The sequence below is a fragment of the Platichthys flesus genome, chromosome 7, assembly GCF_949316205.1.
Source record: "Platichthys flesus chromosome 7, fPlaFle2.1, whole genome shotgun sequence".
Classification (NCBI taxonomy): Eukaryota; Metazoa; Chordata; class Actinopteri; order Pleuronectiformes; family Pleuronectidae; genus Platichthys; species Platichthys flesus.
Genome location: NC_084951.1, coordinates 26,227,883 through 26,249,331, shown reverse-complemented (window position 1 = coordinate 26,249,331; position 21,449 = coordinate 26,227,883). Strand labels below are relative to the sequence as shown.

The following is a 21,449-nucleotide window of genomic DNA, read 5'->3' as shown; positions in this document are numbered from 1 at the left end:
ACGCCACACAAAAGACCTGATTGGCTGTTGTCATCTCTGTGGGTGGTAGAAGAGAAAGACCTCAGAGAGGAAAAGACCAGAACAAAGGAAAAGGATGAACGAGTGAAGGGGGGGGGAGGAATGCAAAGAAAAATCAAGAGGTTAAAGTAGCGATGACGGAAAAACACACGAGACAGAAAAGACGAAAAGAGAAAAGTGAAGACACGTCTGGAAAATATCAGAGAGTGAAAGAAAGACGAGAAGAGAAACGTAGGAGCAGAACAACAGGAAGGAAAGAAACATGGTTTCATAAAGTTCATTAAGTTTTGATCATATTTCTCTTAAACCTGAACCAGGACATCTTACATATTTCAATTAATTTCTCTGGAAATAATCTTTAACATAAAAATCTGAAGTATCTACTCGAGCCTGATTGATGGATTTAATTGAGCTGATGCCAACACTGATATCAGGAAGTATCACATGACCAATATGATATACAGTATGTACAAATGCTTCTATGAAACCTGCATAACAAAGAAACTATAGATTAAAAGAAAACTCTTAAAATCATATATATAGAATTCAGATCGATGACCTTGTTCATGTCGGTGCAGTGGAACCTCTCAGCACTCTGTGGGGGGTCTGCTCTCGTCTGATTGGCTGACGCCCGTCCTGCAGTTTGAAGGTTTATTGGATCAGAGCTCGTTTGACGGACGCTTCTCATATTTCTTCACAGTCATTTGCAGACACCTGCTTTGTTTACAGGCTGTGGTTTTGGGTTTTGAACTGGTTTGTAATGGGTTTGGCCGTCAACTGAAGCGTTGAACCAGTCACATCCTGTGTGATTAGGATCCTGAGACAGTTCAACTGCATCATGAACTAAAAAAAATCACTTTACCTTCCTGCGCTGTTTTCAAACACACACACACACACACACACACACACACACACACACACACACCTGGCCTCAGTTGCAGTTAACTCATTCAGTTAATGTGTGTATGAATGGACAGGTAATCCAGCTGACTGCACTCTGTCTGCTGCTTGAAAGGAGCTTTTTAAGTGTGTGTGTGTGTGTTTGTCTGTCTCCAACGAGCCCCCCCCCCCCCCCACCACCACCTGTTTCCTAAACACTGATGGTAGAAGGGATTTACACTAATAACCCCCCGCCCCCCCCTCTTAGTGAGGTGGCTCATTAACATAATTCGTTCCTCAAACTGAACCTAAATCCACCACGAACATTGAAAAAGTCCCTTGAAGTTATAATTAACCCACAAATATGTGTTTTGTACGCGCTGGTGAGAAGTGTTAACCCTTCAGCTCCCTGACGTGTCTTCTTCTGCCCACAGGTTGGTAGATGACCGCTGTGTGGTCGAACCCGCCGCCGGAGATTTGGAGAATCCTCCGAAGAAGTTCAGAGGTCAGAGTGTGTGCTTTGTGTGTATGTTTATATGTCCACACACACAGTGTATATGGGTTCAGTTGGTCGGACCCGGCTGCTGTCGGGAGTCAATGTTTGAATAAATCTCTGCTCGTTAAAGTCTGAACAGCAGCTGCAGGATTAACGGTTTTATTCTTATGTTTTATTTATTGAGTTGATTCCCTTTCACTGAGCAAATTCACTAATTGATTCTATAAAACTGACAATCCAGCCCCGCATGTAATGGATCCATGTTGAGCTCTAACCCCGGATGATGCTGGTTGTGTTCTTGATAGTAAACTTTATTACAGCACCTTTTAAAAACACAATCAATAGGAAACAGATAAAAAGCCATTTGAAGATCACGCAGCAATAAAGCACAGATATAGAGAGATGAGAAAAAAGCAAGATAAATAGAATATTATAAAACAAATGAAATAGATGTTATGTTCAGAACCAGGAGTCAACACATCATTGAAGTAAAGGACCTTCACTGAGGACCTCAGGGTACAAACACATGTGGTGTCAAAAGATCTGAGATGATCTGAGGTCAGTGAACGATTCGTTGTGACTGAAAATAACCAATCAGCAGCCGGCTACGTCCCTGTTTCCAAACATCTCACTTTCTCCCCTCCACAATAAAACGCAGCTCCGGAGTTTTCAAACTAAAACGGGTCCAGCAGCGTTTCCTGGTTTTTCCTTTTCAGCGTCTCTAAAACTCAAAGTTCAAATGAAACCAGAGTCATATTCACAGTCGTGACAGAGTTTCGTTAAAACTCTTTATTGTTTTATTGTTATAGAGATCAAGGATTTTGTAAGTTTGAAGTCATTTGATGGAAATCGGTTGAGTTTGACTCTGAGTCACGTCTCTGCTGTAAAAACCAAACGGCTCCAAGAAAACCTCCAGTGGCGTTATGAAATATAATAAATAATTGAGCAATTGAGCATGATTCCAGTTTAAATCATCAGAGATATCACACAAATACACACACACACACGTTTATATATTGAATATATAAGCAGTGTGTTACCGTCTGCTCTGTTTGAGTTTCTGGACGTTGCTCAGTTGAACTAGTTTAGAAGTAGAACAAACTTTACATCCAGAGCAACATCACACACACACACACACACACACACACACACACGCACACAAACACACACAGTGAAGTTATTAAGATACAGGATCTGCTGGAGGAGAGTAAATATTGACCTGGTCTCGCTCTCCTTGGGTTTTCTCTCGTATCCTTTTAGCTCTGTTTGTTTTTCTGAGTTTCTCTCGTCCTGTTTTCATCACGTTTGTAGTTACACAACATCTTAACAATGCAAACTCCATGTTGTTGTCTGCCCTGCTTCGTCTTCATCAAGCACTGTATGCATTGGGGGGGGTTGGGCACTGTGTGATTGACAGCTAGTGCCGCCCAATGGGTGCAGGTGCTTGTGAGACTAGACTGTCCTTCTTTGGGACGGAGACTTCGTGGGTTCGGTGAATCGCGTCCTGAATGAAGACAAGGCGCTGGTTTCTTTTTAAAGACCAAGATGTCGTTGGACAAATGGACAAACTCAAGGCTTCCAAATGGTCCTTAGAAGTCTGAGTCATGCTGGGAATCATGAATTCCAGTTTCCAGCGATGATGGTTGTGCTGCTGGTTTGGGGCTGATCCTGAGTTTCAGTGAAAGACCAACGAACAGAGAAAAGTTTGATTGGACAGGAGACGTGTCACATGACTTGTTCTGCATCTGTTCGATGTTCCCATCAGTGATTTACAGTTTCCCAGTAAATGAAAGAGGCTATTGTTTTGTATTTTGCTGCAGCTACACAGATAACGCTCACATTAGCAGCTCTTCACTTACCCAGCAGCTCCCGACACTGAACAGCTGGACAGACCCACTGCAAAGTGTGTGATTCGTTGTGTGTTGATTTCCTGGTTCATCAGATCTTTGTCGTGAAGACCCAGGAAGCAAAAAAACCCTCTGTGGACGAACCAGTCACTCAGAGATAGGATTAATGTCAGATGCTTCACCAGTTTGATGTTCTGAAACCCAAACTGCCAATTAGCTTCAGGTGCACACTCCACTGACCAATCATCCGTCTGGAACTAATCACTCCATCGGGTGACATCACAGCCGGGCGTCATGTGACTCCAGGTTTAAAACTGTAATACACTAAAGATGATAAAACCTTAATATGTGCTGTGTTCTGTGGTCACTCAGACTGTCTGTTCAAGGTTTGTCCCATGAGTCGCTACTCGGCTCAGAAACAGTTCTGGAAAGCAAAACAAGCCAAACATGAGAAGGACAAGATCGCTGACGTGGTCCTGCTGCAGAAACTACAGGTGACACACACACACTCACACACACACAAAGACACACACACACACACACATTCCATACCCTGAAGAACTGTTGAGAAGCTGCACTAGTTTCCCTCTGCATCCATTCTTTGTGCACCGCAATGTTAAACGTGTGTGTGTGTGTGTGTGTGTGTGTGTGTGTGTGTGTCTTGCAGCATGCGTCCAACCTGGAGCAGAAGCAGAATGAGACAGAAAACAAGAAGGTCCACGGGGATGTTGTGAAATATGGAACCGTCATGCAGGTAAATAACAACAACTTGTTTAGATTATTTATCGTCTCAGACCAGTAAGATCAACAGGAAACAACAGAACAACAAGTTTAACAGATCAACGATAAGGAACAAAACAAAATGCCTGAAGGTTCAACGGTTTATATGATCAGGAGAAAGATAAATAGACAAAAAAACGACAAATAGACAGAACAACTATAAAAGACACAACAGACAAACACAGTCATCATTCATATTCATTTATTAGGAAACATCTGGAACCCTGGATCGATCACATGGACTCATCACACACACACGGAGCAAACAGCTGCTTGTCAATCAACACATTTTTATTACCACAGTTTTTCATGGTGTATCATTAACGACAATATGTGCGTGGACGTCTGAACACGTCACACGTGAATAAACAAACACACACACGTCTGTGTTCAAGGTGAACTGGGTCAGGTGGTGCAGACAGGGCAACACCCGCTGCCATGTCAACCAGGTGACTCACACCTCTTGCCCCCCCACCCCCCCACCCTAACCCTTTTTACACTGGCAACATGCTGTTCCTGTGTGACACACACACACACACACATACACACACACACAAGCACAGACACCTTGTCTGACACACACTCACTCACTCATACAGGTCGGGTGTGGTTCCTTTTGAAAGTTAATCAGATTGTTAAAATAAACATTACAGTGAAGTGTGTGTGTGTGTGTGTGTGTGTGTGTGTGTGTGTGTGTGTGTGAGTGTGTGTGTGTGTGTGTGCATGTGTATGCGTATGTGCATGCATTGTGATGAAAGCCCTGTAGCAAGTCAGTATTGACACTGGCTCAAAGAAGCACATCTACACAGTAGGACAGGGTGTGTGTGTGTGTGTGTGTGTGTGTGTGTGTGTGTGTGTGCGTGCGTGTGTGTTTGTCGAGGGAGTGGAGAATTACATTTTCTCTCCTTGTACCTGCAGTTTGAGTGACAGCAGCTGAACTTTCTCTTGTTCAAACACAAACTGAATGAAAAGTGTGAAGCCACCAGTGTGTGAGTCTGCTGTCTGTTCTGTCTGTGGCTCTGAGCTCTTTACCTTCAACAACACCTCACATTTAGAACGTCTGTGTGTGTGTGTGTGTCAGTAAACTACAGTGTGAGTTCACGGTGATGACAGACTAAGCAGTAGACAATAGGACGTTACACAACAGAGGTGAAAGGTTTTCAGTAAGACGATGAATCACGTTGATCCCCAGCGAGGAGAAGACACACAGTTTAAAAATGAGAACCCAGTTGTGTTCTTATGAGGAACACAAACATGTGTTTCCTCTGTGTGTGTCTCCAGTTGCTCCATATGAAGAGTAATAAATACCTGACGGTGAACAAGCGGCTGCCGGCGCTGCTGGAGAAGAACGCCATGCGGGTCACTCTGGACGGGACGGGGAACGAGGGCTCCTGGCTCTTCATCCAGCCCTTCTGGAAGCTCCGCGCCAACGGAGACAATGTAAACACACAACTGCTGCTACACACTCTCACACGACAGGGAGTGCATTACTCTGATGATCTGAGGTTCACTGCTCTGCTACGATTATAACCAATTTTTTAAACTTGTAAATAGAAAACAGCAGATTTACAAATGACCCTTTCCTCTACTGACATCTGACGGCCCGTAATAATTTATTATTATAATAACATTTATTATTATAATAACATTTATTATCCACAGAGAGGCGGTGGTCTAGTGGCAGAAACTTGGACTATGGGCAGAGAAGGTCTCTGGTTCGTCTCTGGTTCAACTCCACGGAGAGAAAACAAAAGACGAACCTGGATTGATCTGTCCAAAACTCCAAGAGTCTCCCTACCCTGTCTAGTGCCCCTGAGCAAGGCACCTTACTCCCCCAACATCTGCTCCCCGAGCGCCGTACATGGTCGCTCACTGCTCTGTGTCCTGCACCAGATGGGTTAAATGCAGAGGTTGAATTTGCCTGCCATTGCATGGGTGTGTTGTGCATGTCTGTGCATGTGTTTGGTATGAATAAACATATCTTAATCTTAATCTTTATTATTATAATAACTTGATTTATAAACACAAATAGATGACACACTGACAGAAAAACAGACAAAACTTTATAAACAGTAAAAACAAAACAGATGTACCTGCAGCAGTAATAATAGAATAATCCATAGTCCCTGCATTAGTCGTTTATGAGAAGTAATATTAATAGAAGCAGTGTTGATGTGATAGAAGTGATGGAATGAGTGTGTGTTGCTCGCTGCTTGTTGCTTGTTGCTTGTTGCTTGTTGCTTGTTGATTGTTGATTGTTGCTTGTTGATTGTTGCTTGTTGATTGTTGCTTGTTGCAGGTGGTTGTGGGAGATAAAGTCATCCTGAACCCGGTGAACGCCGGTCAACCGCTCCACGCTTCAAACTACGAACTGACCGACCATCCAGGCTGCAAGGAGGTGAGAGAGACACACACACACACACACACACACACACACACACACACACACACACAAGTAACAACACACCAAAGCATCACTGATAATAAAATTCAATAATGAGATGAGAAAGTCTTGAACAAGAAACTAACTGTGTGCTTGATTTTCAGTCTGTTCATATTTTGTTGTTTTTCCTTTGTTGAAAATAACAACTTGCATCATAGTATATTATAAATCATGATTCATCAGTTCCTCTGAAAAGACGGGTGTGTCTTCTTCCCCCTGCAGGTGAACTCAGTGAACTGCAACACCAGCTGGAAGATCAACCTGTTCATGATGTTCAGTGACCACAGAGAGGAAGTCCTCAAAGGAGTGAGGACGACTCACGAGACACGATATATACTCTACACACCCTATATATACATATATATATATTTATATATTTATATATATATATATTTATATATGTATATAGGGTGTATAGAGTATATATCTATGTATATATAAATATTATAAAAACACTGCGGAACTGTCCTTTAATACTCTGTTATTCTCTCTCTCTCTCCATCTCCCTCTCGCTCTCTTCCCCCCCCCTCCCTCTCTCGCTCTTCCCCCCCCCTCTCTCTCTCCCCCCCCTCTCTCTCTTCCCCCCCCCTCCCTCTCTCGCTCTTCCCCCCCCCTCTCTCTCTCCCCCCCCTCTCTCTCTTCCCCCCCCCTCCCTCTCTCTCTCTCCCCCCCTCTCTCTCTCTCTCTCCCCCCCCTCTCTCAGGGGGATGTGGTGAGGTTGTTTCACGCCGAGCAGGAGAAGTTCCTGACATGCGACGAGTACAAGAGCAAACTCCACGTGTTCCTCCGCACGACGCTGAGACAGTCGGCGACCTCGGCGACCAGCTCCAACGCTCTGTGGGAGGTCGAGGTACACACACGCACACGCACAGAAACACAAAAATGTACGTGCACACACATGCACAGTGTTTTAACCATTTTGTGTGCTGATTGGTCCGTCAGGTTGTCCATCATGACCCGTGTCGTGGGGGGGCGGGACACTGGAACAGCCTCTATCGCTTCAAGCACCTGGCCACGGGCAACTACCTGGCTGCTGAGGTAACTCTGGAGGGGGGGGGCACTGACTGACACGGCGAGGTTGTGTGTTTGCCGTGGTGCTGGTGGACGGATCCTCACCTCATATCAGTTAATGTTGTTGTGTAACTGTTTTCCAGGAGAATCCAGGTTACAAAGGAGACGTGGCAGAGATCGTGACCTCGACCTCGACCTCGGTGAGCTCAGCACTGAAGTCTCCCGCTGACAGAGTCACGTGATCTGTCAGCGTCTCGTCACTGTCAATCATTCTCCTTACGCTTTAATCACTTTAGCCCCTTTTGAAAATCTGCACCCGTGTGAGGAACCACTGATTTAAAGTGTCTGAAGCAAATCAGTCTAAAGACGTGTTTTATTTATAAATTCACATTATTAATTTTCCTTCCTGGCTTCGTCGACACTAAACACTAAACACGGTGCCTACCCTCCTCAGCTTCCCCCTGACCTTTGACCTCTGACCTCTCTGTAGATGGACGGCAGTCGTAGCAACAAGCGCTCGCACGGCGAGAGGATCAAGTACAAGCTGGTGGCGGTGCCTCATGGGAACGACATCGCCTCGCTGTTCGAGCTGGACCCGACCACGCTGCAGAAGACCGACTCCTTCGTTCCACGGTAGGAGCCGCCGACGGTCAAACGCTCGGTGGAGCTGAGATCTGAAACAAAGAGTAACTGAGTTCATCGCTTCCAGGAACTCGTACGTGCGACTGAGACACCTGTGCACCAACACCTGGATCCAGAGCACCAACGTCCCCATCGACATCGACGAGGAGAGACCCATCAGACTCATGGTGAGACGGCACCAGTGTTCACGTGCTCATGACCTTTACAGGAAAATACAGAATATGAATCTCAGGATAGACCTTAAACAGATTAGCAGAAACAACATGTAATTGTTATATATTTATGTCACTTTTAAAAACACAGCTCTTAAAAATTAGGAAATTCATCTTTACCATTATCGACAGTCTGTTGGTTCATGACACAAAGAGATAAATGCAGATGTTGACCTGCAGGTGGCGCCAGATGAAAAGTCGTAGGATCAACATCGTGATTACGGTTCAGCTTCAAACCACATTTTATCACAGTTGTTGAAATGTGTTGAAAACTGTAAATGTCAGGGTCCTTGATTAAAAGAGTGTCAACAAGTTGTTGGATTAGCACGTGATGTCGTGCTAATCCAACCAATACATCATCAAGAGGAAATAACGTGACAAAGTCCGACGTGACCATTAAAACATGACATGAGACGTGTATGAACCTTTGTGTCTCGGCCCCCTGCAGTTAGGAACGTGTCCCACGAAGGAGGACAAGGAGGCCTTCGCCATCGTCTCAGTTCCTGTCATGGAGATCAGAGATCTGGACTTCGCCAATGACGCCAGTGCCATGTTGAGCACCGTGGTCGACCAGTTCAACCAGGGCTTCATCAGCCAGAACGACCGCAGGTAGGACACAGATCCACAGAGACCCGGGTGGCAGACCTTGAGGAGGAGTTAACATCCCGTGATGGTTGTGTCACTCAGGTTTGCCATCAAGCTGCTGGAGGACGTGGTTTTCTTCGTGGCTGATGTCATCAACAGTGGCCAGGCGGTGCTGGAGGTGAGCATGAGCAAAGCCAACCGGGAGAGACAGAAGCTGATGAGAGAGCAGAACATCCTCAAACAGGTGAGAGCCAAGAATGAAAAGCAAGAGATGGTGGAACAGAGGAAACGTTCGGACCTGACACCGGACATCACATGTGTGTTCAGATCTTTGGCATCCTGAAGGCTCCCTTCAAGGACCGGGGGGGAGGCGAGGGGCCCCTGCTGCGACTGGAGGAGCTGGCCGACCAGAAGAACTCTCCCTACCAGTACATGCTCCGACTCTGCTACAGGGTCCTCCGACACTCACAGGAGGACTACCGGAAGAACCAGGTGAGGATGACCATGATGATGATGATGATGATGATCCATGCACAGGAATCAAACCACCCTTTGTTTGCTATGATGGTTCCTTCCACCCGCCCTCTCACCCTCTGTCCCCCTCCAGGAGCACATCGCGAAGCAGTTCGGTGTGATGCAGAGTCAGATCGGCTACGACATCCTGGCTGAGGACACCATCACCGCTCTGCTGCACAACAACCGCAAGCTGCTGGAGAAGCACATCACCAAGACCGAGGTGGAGACCTTCGTCAGCCTGGTCCGCAAGAACCGAGAGCCCAGGTACACATGGAGGGGGGAGAGGGGTGAGATGAGGGGGGAGAGGCAGCTTCCTGTCAGATGTGCAGATATTATATGTGTTTGTGTGTGTGTTTGTGTTTGTGCAGGTTTCTGGACTACCTGTCAGACCTGTGTGTGTCCAACAACGTGGCCATCCCCGTCACTCAGGAGCTCATCTGTAAGTGTGTGCTGGACCCCAAGAACCAGGACATCCTCATCAAGACAGAGTGAGGAGACGGGGGGGTATTATCATTAAAAACATGTTTGTTAAGTAAATGCTGTTCCTAACATTAATGTTACTCTCTCCTTATTATTTGTGTATAGCTTTGACCAGCAGGGGGCACCACAGTCTGAAAGCCTGCATTAGTATTTCCACATAATAATACAGACTGTAGCTATGTTAGCATTAGCATATTTAATTATGAATCAGTAGGAATCTTGAGCCGTGACTCACGGTCCCTTCAGACTGTGAGTGAGTGTCAGTTAAATTCAGCTTTTGAATATTAAAGATCTGTTTGTGTTTCGCCGGCTTCAGGCGTCGAGTCCCGAAGGAGCTGCCCCCTGGTGGTCCGGAGGGGGAGTACATCGGGATGGACGACTATGGAGACGATGATGAGGTGGGTCCGCCATCTCTGTCCGTCCCGACTGTGGAACCCAACTTCCTGAAGTCACCAAATCTGTTCATCTACAGAGAAGTGTGTGTAAGACGTGATGTCCTCTTCTCTAGGTGTGGCTGGTGTGGACGGACAAGACCAATGAGAGACAGGAGAAGGGCATCCGACAGCTTGCTCAGGAGGCGAGGCAGGGAAACGCTCATGACGAGAACGTCCTCACCTACTACAGGTAGAGACACGGGAGGACCTCGCCCCCTGGTGTCCACAGAAAATCCCCTTGAACTTACTGTACTGTACCTACTGTATTTTACCTCACCCACAGAAAAGGGTTTTCAGTTTTTACATGGGATCGTCTTATGGTTTTAGCATATTTATGATTCATATTGTTTCCCAGTGGAAAAAACTAAAGTTAATCTGTTGGGTCATTAAACACATTTAGATTTATCCTCTAGGAACCATGAATATCATCTGTAAACGACTCGGACATCCTCACTTCTCTGGCCCCATTCGTCTGTGAAATCATTTATTATATAACTAATACACCCCCCCCCCTCCCAGGTACCAGCTGAAGCTCTTTGCCCGGATGTGTTTGGACCGTCAGTACCTGGCCATCGATGAGATCTCCAAGCAGCTGGACGTGGAGCTCATCTTCCTGTGCATGATGGACGAGACGCTGCCCTTCGACCTGCGCGCCTCCTTCTGTCGCCTCATGCTCCACGCCCACGTGGACCGGGACCCCCAGGAGCTGGTGACCCCGGTGAAGTTCGCCCGCCTCTGGACCGAGATCCCCACGTCCATCACCATCAAAGAGTTGGTCGATTTTCATTACTGCTTCCATGAAACGGGAAATTTACGGGAATTGCTTTAGCTGTAGAATATGTCATCTGGAAATTGTTGATGGTGTCAAAAATAGCCAAACAGTGCAACACAATGCCCTGCCTGTTTGACATAACGACTCTCAACACAGGCACAGACCCACCAGTACAGACCCACACTGGTACAGACCCACACGGGTACAGACCTGAAGCCTCAGTTAGTCAGTCAGAGCTGCGTAGTATTGTTGTTTATGTAGAGTGGACTCTGGAAAAGTTTGTCGTCCAAGAGTCTTCTCTCACGGAGCCTGGATAGCTCAGCCGGTAGAGCATCAGACTTTTAATCTGAGGGTCCAGGGTTCAAGTCCCTGTTCAGGCGATGCTTCCCTTTAGAGTGAGTTCGCACTGAGATTTCTATTAAGTAGTTATAAACAAGTTATAACAAAAGAAGGCTACATAACACTTGTGAACCCTCACTGTGATACCATATGGCTCCTGAATAGTTGTGTCATGCTGCACTTCTGTCTGTCGAAGTGTGTTTCCAATCACAAATATCTTTAAAGCAAATCAGTAAGTCTGAAATTATCGAGATTCTTCACAAAATCAGCAAAATTTGTTTTCTGGTCCTGCTCCACCACAAGTATAAAATGTTCCGTGCTGTAGAGGCCCATAGACTGCCTGACTGTATGTAGTGGGACGTTGTCTGGGTTGGTAGTATTGTTGTTTCTGTAGAGTGGACTCTGGATGAATATGTCGTAGAGCCTGGATAGCTCAGCCGGTAGAGCATCAGACTTTTAATCTGAGGGTCCAGGGTTCAAGTCCCTGTTCAGGCGATGCTCTCCTTTAGAGTGAGTTCACACTGAGATTTCTAGTAAGTGGTTATAAACAAGTTATAACAAAATAATGCTTCATTCACTCTCCTGTCACTGGACACTTATGAACCCTCACTTTGATTCCGTATGGCTCCTGAACAGTCTGTTTTCCTTGCAACCTATCAAGCTAAATATTAAGATTTCCTCACTTAATGGTGGTACGTTGTTCCACCACAAGTATAAAATGTTCCTTGCAGTTGATGCCCATAAACTGCCTGGCTGTTTGTACTGGAACTTTGTATTGTTTGTTAATCTGAGGATCCAGGGTTCAAGTCCCTGTTCAGGTGAAACACTCTTATTATGAGTTAATTTCCTATCGTACTTGTCCTCCCCAGTTATGACTCCAACATGGACGACAGCAGGTACAACAAGAAGAACCGTTTCTCCAACACCATGGCCTTCATGGAGGAATATCTCAACAACGTTCTCAACGACGAATTCCCGTTCCACAACGAGGAGAAAAACAAACTCACCTACGAGGTCCGTCCAGATTCCTCCTCTTTCTCTTCTCATTGTAAATCTCTCTCCATCCTCCAGTTTTCCTTTCTTCCCGGTGATCACTGTGTCTCTTCTCCAGGTGGTGAGTCTGGCCAGACATCTGATCTACTTTGGCTTCTACAGTTTCTTTGAGCTGCTCAGACTCACCAGAACTCTGCTGGGCATCATCGACTGTCGACCCAACCCTGGCCACGCTGCGCTGCTGTTCCATGATGACGGATCAGGTTCTCTTCTCTCTGCTCACTCTTTATCAAGCCTTACAAATGTTCTTCAAATGACGGCAGGGATAAGATCAATTGTATTCCCAGAAGGTTCCATGTGCTAAAAATACTGAGTATACAAAGTAAAACATCATAAAATATAGATGTTTATGAATGTATATAATCTTTAATATTGTTTTTGACTTTAATATATTCAGCTCTTATACTTTGCTTTTATTTTATTGAATAATTTCTCTAATTGCTCTGCTAAGTTTCTTCTCGTCCAGCAGATCTCAATGATCAGGTGACCTCTTGTTAACTTGCTGGTTCCTGTCTCTGAAGGGAAGAACGTGAAGCGCTCCATACACGGGATGGGACAGATGATGTCCACCATGGTCCTCAACAGGAAGCAGTCCCTATTTGGAGGTCCGGGCGCCAGAGGGGCCGGGCTGGGGGCGGGGCTAGGAATTGATGGACAGAGAGCTGGTAAAGACAGCATTGACAGGATGGACCTGACGGTGATGGACACGAAGCTGAAGATCCTGGAGATATTACAGGTAACTGAAATACCAGATGAATGAGTATGAGATATCCAGTGAAGCTCTGAGGTCTGACCCGAGATCTGCTCCTCCTCAGTTCATCCTGAACGTTCGACTGGACTACCGCCTCTCCTTCCTGCTGTCCGTCTTCAAGAAGGAGTTTGTGGAGGTTTATCCGATGGCTGATGCCGACGCCACCACTAACATGGAGCAAGCAGGTAAACATCACACACACACACACACACACACACAGCCAATGGAAACACACACACACACACTCATTATCGTAATTTAGCTTCACATTTTAAATACAAAGTTTTGAATTTAATAAAAAATGACTTCTATTTGGTTTGATACATTTTGGGTTGGCTTGAATTTTTTTATTTTTTATTATAATTTTTTTATGCAGCCTACAAAGTTTTTTCCTTTTTTAATATATTTGTTTTTTCTCCAATTCCTAATATTTTTGAAACTCACATTTTAGTGTTCGAGGTTGTTTAAGCTCTTAAAATCTAAATATTGGTCTTTGAGGATTATCAGGTTTTTAGAAAGACTTGTGCTCCAGCTCAACACACAGTGTGTGGTAAAGTTGTGTGTTGTTACTTCTCTCGCTACTTGCAGACGTCCCAGCCAACACGGAGACAACAGGTAGAACCTGGAAACTCTTCTTAGAGCCGTAGTGTCTTCAATGTCGGGGGCTTTATTTTACACTTCATTGAAGTTTCGTGCCTCGTGTTGTCAGTTTTTTGTTTGGATGTTGTTGTGTATCGGAGCCGTGTGTTTCTTTGTGTGTTCCTTCATGAAGTTGCGTGTGTGCGTTCGTTTGTGGAAATGAGTCTTCACAGCTGTCAGACCACAGCGTTGACATCAAGGTTCAGTTGTCCACTGTCGTATTGTCCCCGTCCTCCGTGTGTCAAGTTCTGGTCTCTGAACTTTGAAAAGAAATAAATGTGTTTTGTTTTTCTCATCAATCCTTTTGACTGATTGAATGTCTATGTTTTATTTAGTCTTTTATAGAAAGTCACTAAATGTTTTTTGTTTTGCTTATAGATTCAGATTTACTGGCATGTTTCTTTTTAAATCAGATTTGTGTGTTTGTTGTACAGTGTGTATCGTGTGTGTGTGTGTGTGTGTGTGTGTGTGTGGTGAAGCAGTCGACCTCTGTTCCATTGGTTGGTACGAATTGGTCGATGAAATTGGACAATCTGTGATTTTGGATCCATACTGGCCTTCAAAGTTTATTACTTTGAACTTGAACTTATATTGGGAGGGGGGGTGACGTCTGTGCTGCTGCTACAGACGACAACAGACGACCACAGACATCAAGTTCAAAAGTTTCAACTGGCCTCAAAGATGAACCACTTTAAAAGATGTATTAACGTCTCCTGGTCGGGAACATCGACCATCTACCATCTGTTCTACAGATTCAACTTTTACAATTTTATATTGAATGTTGCAAAGGTTAAAGGTTCATTGAGTAAGATTCAGGTCAAATTGATCTATTGGCAGAAATTGAATATAAAATAATCGTCGTGATATTTTCACTAGTGTGTTTCATCTAAATCCAAAAATGTGCCGTTTATATTTAAATACTTTATATTTTAATACTTTATGTGAACCTTTAAGTATTGTACAGCTCTTAAAGGCATTTTACCCCCCCCTTCTACCAGAATACAAGTATTTTCAGGTTTTTAAAAGACGTGTGTGAACTACCTGAACACACACTCTGCAGTGTTTGGTAAAGTTGTGTTACTTTTTCTTAATGCTTGCAGACATCCCAGTCAACGTGGAAACAGCAGGTACAACCTGAACCTAGGTTCATAAATGTCGGGGGAGTTTTACACGTTGCTTTGTTGTCGTCCATCTTTTTGTGCGTTTTTTGGTTGTTTGTTCGTAGCTGCCTTTAGAACTGAGCCGTGTTTTCTTTGTGCGTTCCTCATCGAAGCCGTGTGTGTATGAGGTCGTGGAAACTACCGTCTTCAACTTCAGTTTTTCTATTTCTAATAAGTTCTGTGTTTGTCCGTCCACAGCCGCCATCAACCTGCTGCACATTGGGGAGCAGGCGGAGGCCATGTTTGGAGTCGGGTAAGCACTTTTATTTGATTCGTACATTTTCATAACTTTGAAGATATTTAATCTTGAGGGACATTTGATGAAGGATGTTGGATAACGTGTGATCACAGGAAAGGGAACAGCATCCTGGAGGTGGACGATGAAGGCGGGCGCATGTTCTTGCGAGTGCTGATCCACCTCACCATGCACGAGTACCCTCCTCTGGTGTCTGGAGCCCTGCAGCTGCTCTTCAGACACTTCAGCCAGAGACAGGAAGTCCTGCACACATTCAAACAGGTGCACACTCAACACACAGCGTTATGAAGGTGTTCCTGTGAACGGGATGAAGGCTGACGACTAGAAGACTAAATCTGATATCTACTGGAGCATGTTCTCTGATGGCATTCGCTGGTTTGATGATGGCACAGAAAGAGTCCGTGATAAACCCTCTTGAAGCTTCACTATCTCAGACTGTTGAGCAGCCGACTGGGATCTGAGGGGCTGAGGGTTCGAGTCCCTCTCAAGGTGGTGCACTGTCTAATGAGGAGAGACACTTCTGTAGGATTTTGAAAACTTTCACAGACGTGTCTTTGGATTCTTATACAACACGTGATGTGTATAAACCCCAAGACTGTCCAAATGTTTATTTTACTATATCAGTCAGTTATATTATCTACGGCATGCAGCCTGGTTTTGAGACAGATTCATTTAAATGTGAGGGAGTTACTCCTGAAGCCTGTGTAGCTCAGTTGGCAGAGCTTCAGACTTTTAATCTGAAGGTCCAGGGTTCAAGTCCCTGTACAGGTGTTATTCTTATTCTTCTACTCTGCAGTGGTCGAGTCCCTTGAGGTTTTCTGTCGTTCCTCCTGAGAAGTGTGTGAACTTGACTCCTTAAGGCAGAATGTTTAAACCCTTCACTGGAACTGTCACACCTGAAATCATTGTGAAATGTTTTGTCTTTGAAACTGAGAGGAGAGTATATTGAATATGAATCCATGGATGAAAGTGTTGATTGCTCGAACCTCCATGTTTCTCCCCGGGCCTCTGCAGGTCCAGTTGCTGATCACGTCTTCGGATGTAGAGAACTACAAGCTGATCAAGGCGGATCTGGATCGCCTCCGGACGCTGGTGGAGAAATCTGAACTGTGGGTGGAGAAGAAAAGCTCGGGAGGAGGTGACGGCAAGAAGGAGAAAAAAGACAAGAAGGAGAAAGAAGAGGTAAGGAGGAGGAAATCATCATGATCATCACCTCTATCTGTCCAAAATATCATATGATGTCAAATTAGACCCAACGTGCTATTAGAACTAAAGTTGAGTCATTTGTTTATTATGCACTCATTCTAGTTGTTGTTTTGACTTCCTGATGAAGACTTGTGGAGGCAACGAGTTTAATTGAACCATCCCTAATAATGGATCCCTTTTATTATCTAAAACCTCACCTGGACATAATGGTTTGAAGTGGAGGTCATGTCCATATTGCTTTGGGACAGAGACGTAGAGAAACAGACCTTTATTTTGACAGAGCTCCTGTAAGAAGCCGATGTTCATGTCGCTGAAGGATTATCGTCTAACTTCCAAAGGTTCATGTCTCGATGGCTGAGTGATTCTCCAGGCTGCTGTAAACAACTAACTGTTTCTATCCACTAACCCAGTGATTCTCAAATGGGGGTACGCGTACCCCTGGGGGTACTTGAAGATACTCCAGGGGGTACTTGAGATTTTTTTTTTATATATTTAAAATTAGCATCCATTCAAAAATCCTTGAAAAATTGTTATTTAACAAATATTCAATATAATATAAGTGTAAGTTCATGAACTAAATGTTATATTCAGTAGGCTTTTCAATTTAATTATCCTAAAAAAACAGAGTCTCCCCCATACCGATGGTTTGACCCAACCGGGCAAACGCCACCTGTCATCACCTGTCATCACCTGCCTTGAAAACTTCAACAATGGAGTCGAGTTGAAGTGCAGCAGCAATGCTGCTGAAACACGGAGGGACAAGCGCCAAAGAAGGTGAAACCAGAGCAGAGAGCCTTCCCTAAACAACACTGTGAGAGCTAGTGCCTCTTCGGAGGGGCGCTAAAACGTAAAAGTTTTCCGTTGTGAAGTTAATGATTCATAACAAGAAGTCCGCGTCTCTACCGGTACCCTTTCAAAATAAAAGCATGTAATACAAAAGCGGAAATGAAATTGTATGACCTTAAAGCGAGCAAATATGTCACAATAAAATAACAGAAAGACACTTCAATAATATTAACAATAACATAGATTGGGTTATTTACACTTTTTGTTTTTTCTGTGGGGAGAGATTAGCCAACAGTGGCATTAAGCCACCACATCTTCAGCGGTATCTCCAGACAAAACATGAAAGTCATGTTGCTAAGCCACCTGAGTTTTTTAAGAGGAAACTTTCTGAATTCAGGTCATCTCAAGACACGATGCGAAAAGCCTCCCCGAAGCAAACGGAAACAAGCTACCTGTCAGTATTCTTTTCGATCCTTAAAGAAGATATTTTAAGATGATGAATATTAAAAAAATATTTTTGAGCTAATCTTTTATTTAAAACTAAGTTGATGATTTATTTTTTGGGAAGAAGTGTTTAGCTATAATTAAGTTCATGAGTTCAGTTTGAGAACATATCTTTATTTTGATCCCAAAAGAGGTCACTTTAAGTTGATAATTATTTTGAGGTGCACAAATCTTTATTTTTATTGAGATAATAATAAAAGTCTTTAGTTATTTTTATATCTTTTTATTTCCAAATAGTTCAAGAGAGACCACTACAAATGAGCAATGGTTATGGACATTGATGGAGTTTTAAATTTGAATGTGTCTAGTTACAAGGCTTAATAAATCACATTACATCTTTCTTTCAACCAAAAATGCTTTGGGCTGGTTAGGGGGTACTCGGCAGAATTTTTTCTTCGAAAGGGGGTACGTCACTGAAAAAAGGTTGAGAACCACTGCACTAACCAACTAACTCAAAGTAATCATGAACTAACCCATCACATTATCATTTATTAATAATCACGATATATTCGTCACTAAAAGACTAAACTGAAACTAAAAACTCATTTTGTTTCTGGATCTAACGCTGGTGTGGGGCTTGCTGGGGTCTCAGCTGAGGAGGAGGCTTCGTGGTCCTGGGTTCACATGTGGTCGGGGATATTTGTTATTCACCTCCTACTTTCTCACTACTTTCTCCTCTCTTATTTTGAAATGAATGGCCTGTGCTTAGATAAGGATCTGTTATGTCTAACCTTCCACTAAAGGTCCTGTGATACATGATGTTTACCTTTTCACACACTGAGCCACAAAGGGCAGTTTGTGGATCAGGATTTAAGTGTGTAGGAGCCAGGGAATCGAACCACCGACCTTCTAACTTGTGTACAATCTGCTCTATCTCTCCTGGTCATTGTTATAAATCGAATACACACTTGTGCTGCGTATCAAACTATTAAAACAACAACCTAACAAGCAATAAGCAAGTCATGTTCTGCTCTGTTGCCATCAATGTGCCGACCTACATTAGATGAGACTGAACTACAACAGTTTCCTGCTAAAGGAAATCATGCTTATTGCTTTGGTTTGTGGTGTCGGCCTTTCTTTAATAAGTAATAGTTGGATGTGTGAGTGTGTGTGTATCGTGGTACCGTGCTCGGAGAGAACTGCATACGCTGTCTTACACTCTGCGTCCTGCAGGGGCTGTCAGAGGAAGCATCGCCCACGAAGGACAAACACGAGAAGGGCAACGAGAACTACCGCAAAGTCAAAGAGGTGAGGACACTGGTCGGTCTGTGTGGAGCTGTCGGGGGTGTGCGTCTCAGCTGTGTGGTGTTTCTGCGTCGTGCTTCCCAGAGATCACCTGGGATGTGTCTTCTTTACGTGGTGCTCCTCAGCAATGGTGGCTTCCAGCACTCAGATTACATTTCATCATCTTTTTTTCCCCAGACAGTCACTTTTAATAACAGCAGCAATAATATATAAAGAGGATAAAGAGGTTGAAACGATTCTAAAGGAAAGAGTGAAATCTTAGTAAGTAAATCTAAAATATTAGAAATTTAAAAGTTCAGCCTGTCAGAATATTTTTTTCCCTTTTCTTTCACCTCATAAATTATCAGTTCAAATAATCCAGTTGTTTCCAATCATATAAAATCATTATTTCATTTTTCTGTTTTCAGTTAATCCGACCATCATCTCTGAAATGTATTTGTCGATCAAAAGTCATTTTCACTTTTACCTACAGATCAGTCAGATACTTCAGCTGGTTTATTAACATGTCAATATAACACTGGATATTATATTTTTTGACAGTGACCAGTTCAGTTGATTTCAATTAAAAGACGTTTTAATGATGTCATGAAATAACGAGTTGTTGGAAGTTGATCGACGACAAAAATCCTTCATCTGATTAAAATGAGGATGAAAATCACCAATATCAAAAAAAAAGAAATTTGACTTAATTAGTTAATTAGATATTTTAATAACTTGAATTAGTTATTTGATTGACTGACTCCTGATTGGTCGAGAGCCCGATCAGCTGACTCCAGGATCCAGACGACGTCTCAAGTGAAAGATGGCGCCGTTCGTATCTGAGATGTTTTGGCATCATTTTGTACAACAGGAGGAAATGGAGCTGAGTCGTCCATCTTTATTTACATGATATATTTATGTTCTTCTCTAACTCTAACTCTCTCTCTCGGTCCTCTCTCTCTTTCTCCCTCCCCCTCTGTCCTCTCTCTCTCTCTCTCTCTCTCTCTCTCTCTCTCTCTCTCTCTTTAGATCCTGGAAAGGTTGAGTAAGATGTGCATCAGTGGAGTTTGGAAGAAGCAGCAGAGGTTGTTGAAGAACATGGGAGCTCATAAAGTCATGCTGGACCTGCTGCAGGTGTCATATGACCAGGTAACACAGAGCCCCACCAAAATAAAAGCCCTGAATTCCCCGATCAAGGGTCTGGATCTTTGTGACTGTGGTCGAACCGATCATCTTTGTTTAAACACTGTATCTGAAATAGAAAACAAACAGAGATTCCTTCCCATCCTGACCCCCCCCCCCCCCCCCCCCCACTGTGTGTGTGCAGAGCGACATGAAGATGCAGGAGATCATCAGGTACACTCACCTGTTCCTGCAGAAGTTCTGTACGGGGAACCCGGAGAACCAGGTGTTGCTGCACAAGAACCTCAACCTGTTCCTCAACCCTGGGGTATAAGGATTTTCTATAACTGATCAAGTTCAATGAAATGAATCAATCAATGTCTGAGTGACCCCTACCCTCTTGAGTCTGGAGAGACGGGATGTAACTCAACTTTACAACAACGATGACTATTATTATTTATTCTGTGAATGCATAAAACAAACATTATGAATCTGTCTCTTAGAGATGTGGGGAGAACACTTTAACTTTAAATGTCTGACACGTTTCTGATTAAACGTGTCAGACATTTCTCAAACTCAAAGACAAACTGATTCACTGAGTAAATAATGAGTGACTGAGTGACGGTGAGAACAGTCTCCTCCTCCTGTGCAGCTGCTGGAGGCCGAGACCGTGCAGCACATCTTCAGCAACAACTACCAGCTGTGCAGCGAGATCTCCGAGAGCGTCCTGCAGCACTTCATCCACTGCCTGGCCACGCACGGCCGCCACGTCCAGTACCTCAACTTCCTGCACACCATCATCAAGGCCGAGGGCAAGTACGTGAAGAAGTGTCAGGACATGATCATGACCGAGGTGAGGACCAGGACCGGGACGAGTCCCTTTGACCAGATGTTCTCAGCCTGTTTGATGTTCTGCAGTAATGTTCGTTCTCTCCACAGTTGACGAACTCCGGCGAGGACGTCGTGGTCTTCTACAACGACAAGGCCTCATTCAACGTCATGCTGGATCTGATGGCGGAGAGCAGGGAGGGGGTGGGCGAGAGCAGCCCGCTCAGGTAACCAGGGCACCACCGGGCTTGTGTGTCAGGGTTGTTCTTTGTGCGATGGAGCCGTAGACAACATGTCCTCCTCCCTGCAGGTATCACATCTCTCTGGTGGAGCTGTTGGCAGCCTGCGCCGAGGGGAAGAACGTCTACACCGAGATCAAGTGCACGTCACTGCTCCCCCTGGAGGACGTGGTGCGGGTGGTGACGCACGAGGACTGCATCACCGAGGTGAAGCTTCTACAGACACA

General features: G+C 44.4%; 1 protein-coding gene and 3 non-coding genes across 7 annotated transcripts in view; all 4 read left to right on the top strand.

Annotated features, from left to right (window-relative positions):
- The window catches only part of itpr3 (inositol 1,4,5-trisphosphate receptor, type 3), a 40,643-nt gene that overhangs the window by 8,666 nt on the left and 10,528 nt on the right, over positions 1–21,449 (top strand). For 2 of the 4 annotated variants that reach the window (XM_062390955.1, XM_062390954.1), the window contains exons 2-33: positions 1,332–1,402; positions 3,613–3,734; positions 3,908–3,994; positions 5,302–5,460; positions 6,320–6,418; positions 6,686–6,769; positions 7,167–7,313; positions 7,406–7,501; positions 7,618–7,674; positions 7,965–8,107; positions 8,184–8,283; positions 8,777–8,937; positions 9,016–9,157; positions 9,241–9,405; positions 9,521–9,693; positions 9,798–9,917; positions 10,226–10,307; positions 10,418–10,533; positions 10,863–11,114; positions 12,324–12,468; positions 12,566–12,710; positions 13,029–13,243; positions 13,323–13,443; positions 15,256–15,310; positions 15,409–15,574; positions 16,328–16,495; positions 18,983–19,057; positions 20,063–20,182; positions 20,361–20,483; positions 20,808–21,008; positions 21,095–21,210; positions 21,294–21,429. In XM_062390955.1, coding sequence (XP_062246939.1) covers positions 1,332–1,402; positions 3,613–3,734; positions 3,908–3,994; positions 5,302–5,460; positions 6,320–6,418; positions 6,686–6,769; positions 7,167–7,313; positions 7,406–7,501; positions 7,618–7,674; positions 7,965–8,107; positions 8,184–8,283; positions 8,777–8,937; positions 9,016–9,157; positions 9,241–9,405; positions 9,521–9,693; positions 9,798–9,917; positions 10,226–10,307; positions 10,418–10,533; positions 10,863–11,114; positions 12,324–12,468; positions 12,566–12,710; positions 13,029–13,243; positions 13,323–13,443; positions 15,256–15,310; positions 15,409–15,574; positions 16,328–16,495; positions 18,983–19,057; positions 20,063–20,182; positions 20,361–20,483; positions 20,808–21,008; positions 21,095–21,210; positions 21,294–21,429 — 4,162 coding nt within the window. Of the gene's footprint in view, positions 1–1,331; positions 1,403–3,612; positions 3,735–3,907; positions 3,995–5,301; positions 5,461–6,319; positions 6,419–6,685; positions 6,770–7,166; positions 7,314–7,405; positions 7,502–7,617; positions 7,675–7,964; positions 8,108–8,183; positions 8,284–8,776; positions 8,938–9,015; positions 9,158–9,240; positions 9,406–9,520; positions 9,694–9,797; positions 9,918–10,225; positions 10,308–10,417; positions 10,534–10,862; positions 11,115–12,323; positions 12,469–12,565; positions 12,711–13,028; positions 13,244–13,322; positions 13,444–15,255; positions 15,311–15,408; positions 15,575–16,327; positions 16,496–18,982; positions 19,058–20,062; positions 20,183–20,360; positions 20,484–20,789; positions 21,009–21,094; positions 21,211–21,293; positions 21,430–21,449 lie in introns of all 4 variants that reach the window. The other 2 variants (XM_062390953.1, XM_062390952.1) reach the window with 1 other exon arrangement.
- trnak-uuu (transfer RNA lysine (anticodon UUU)) lies at positions 11,423–11,495 on the top strand. The gene has a single exon. It is a non-coding gene; the product is annotated as a tRNA-Lys (tRNA).
- Positions 11,877–11,949, top strand: trnak-uuu (transfer RNA lysine (anticodon UUU)). Its single transcript has one exon. It is a non-coding gene; the product is annotated as a tRNA-Lys (tRNA).
- Positions 16,012–16,084, top strand: trnak-uuu (transfer RNA lysine (anticodon UUU)). The gene has a single exon. It is a non-coding gene; the product is annotated as a tRNA-Lys (tRNA).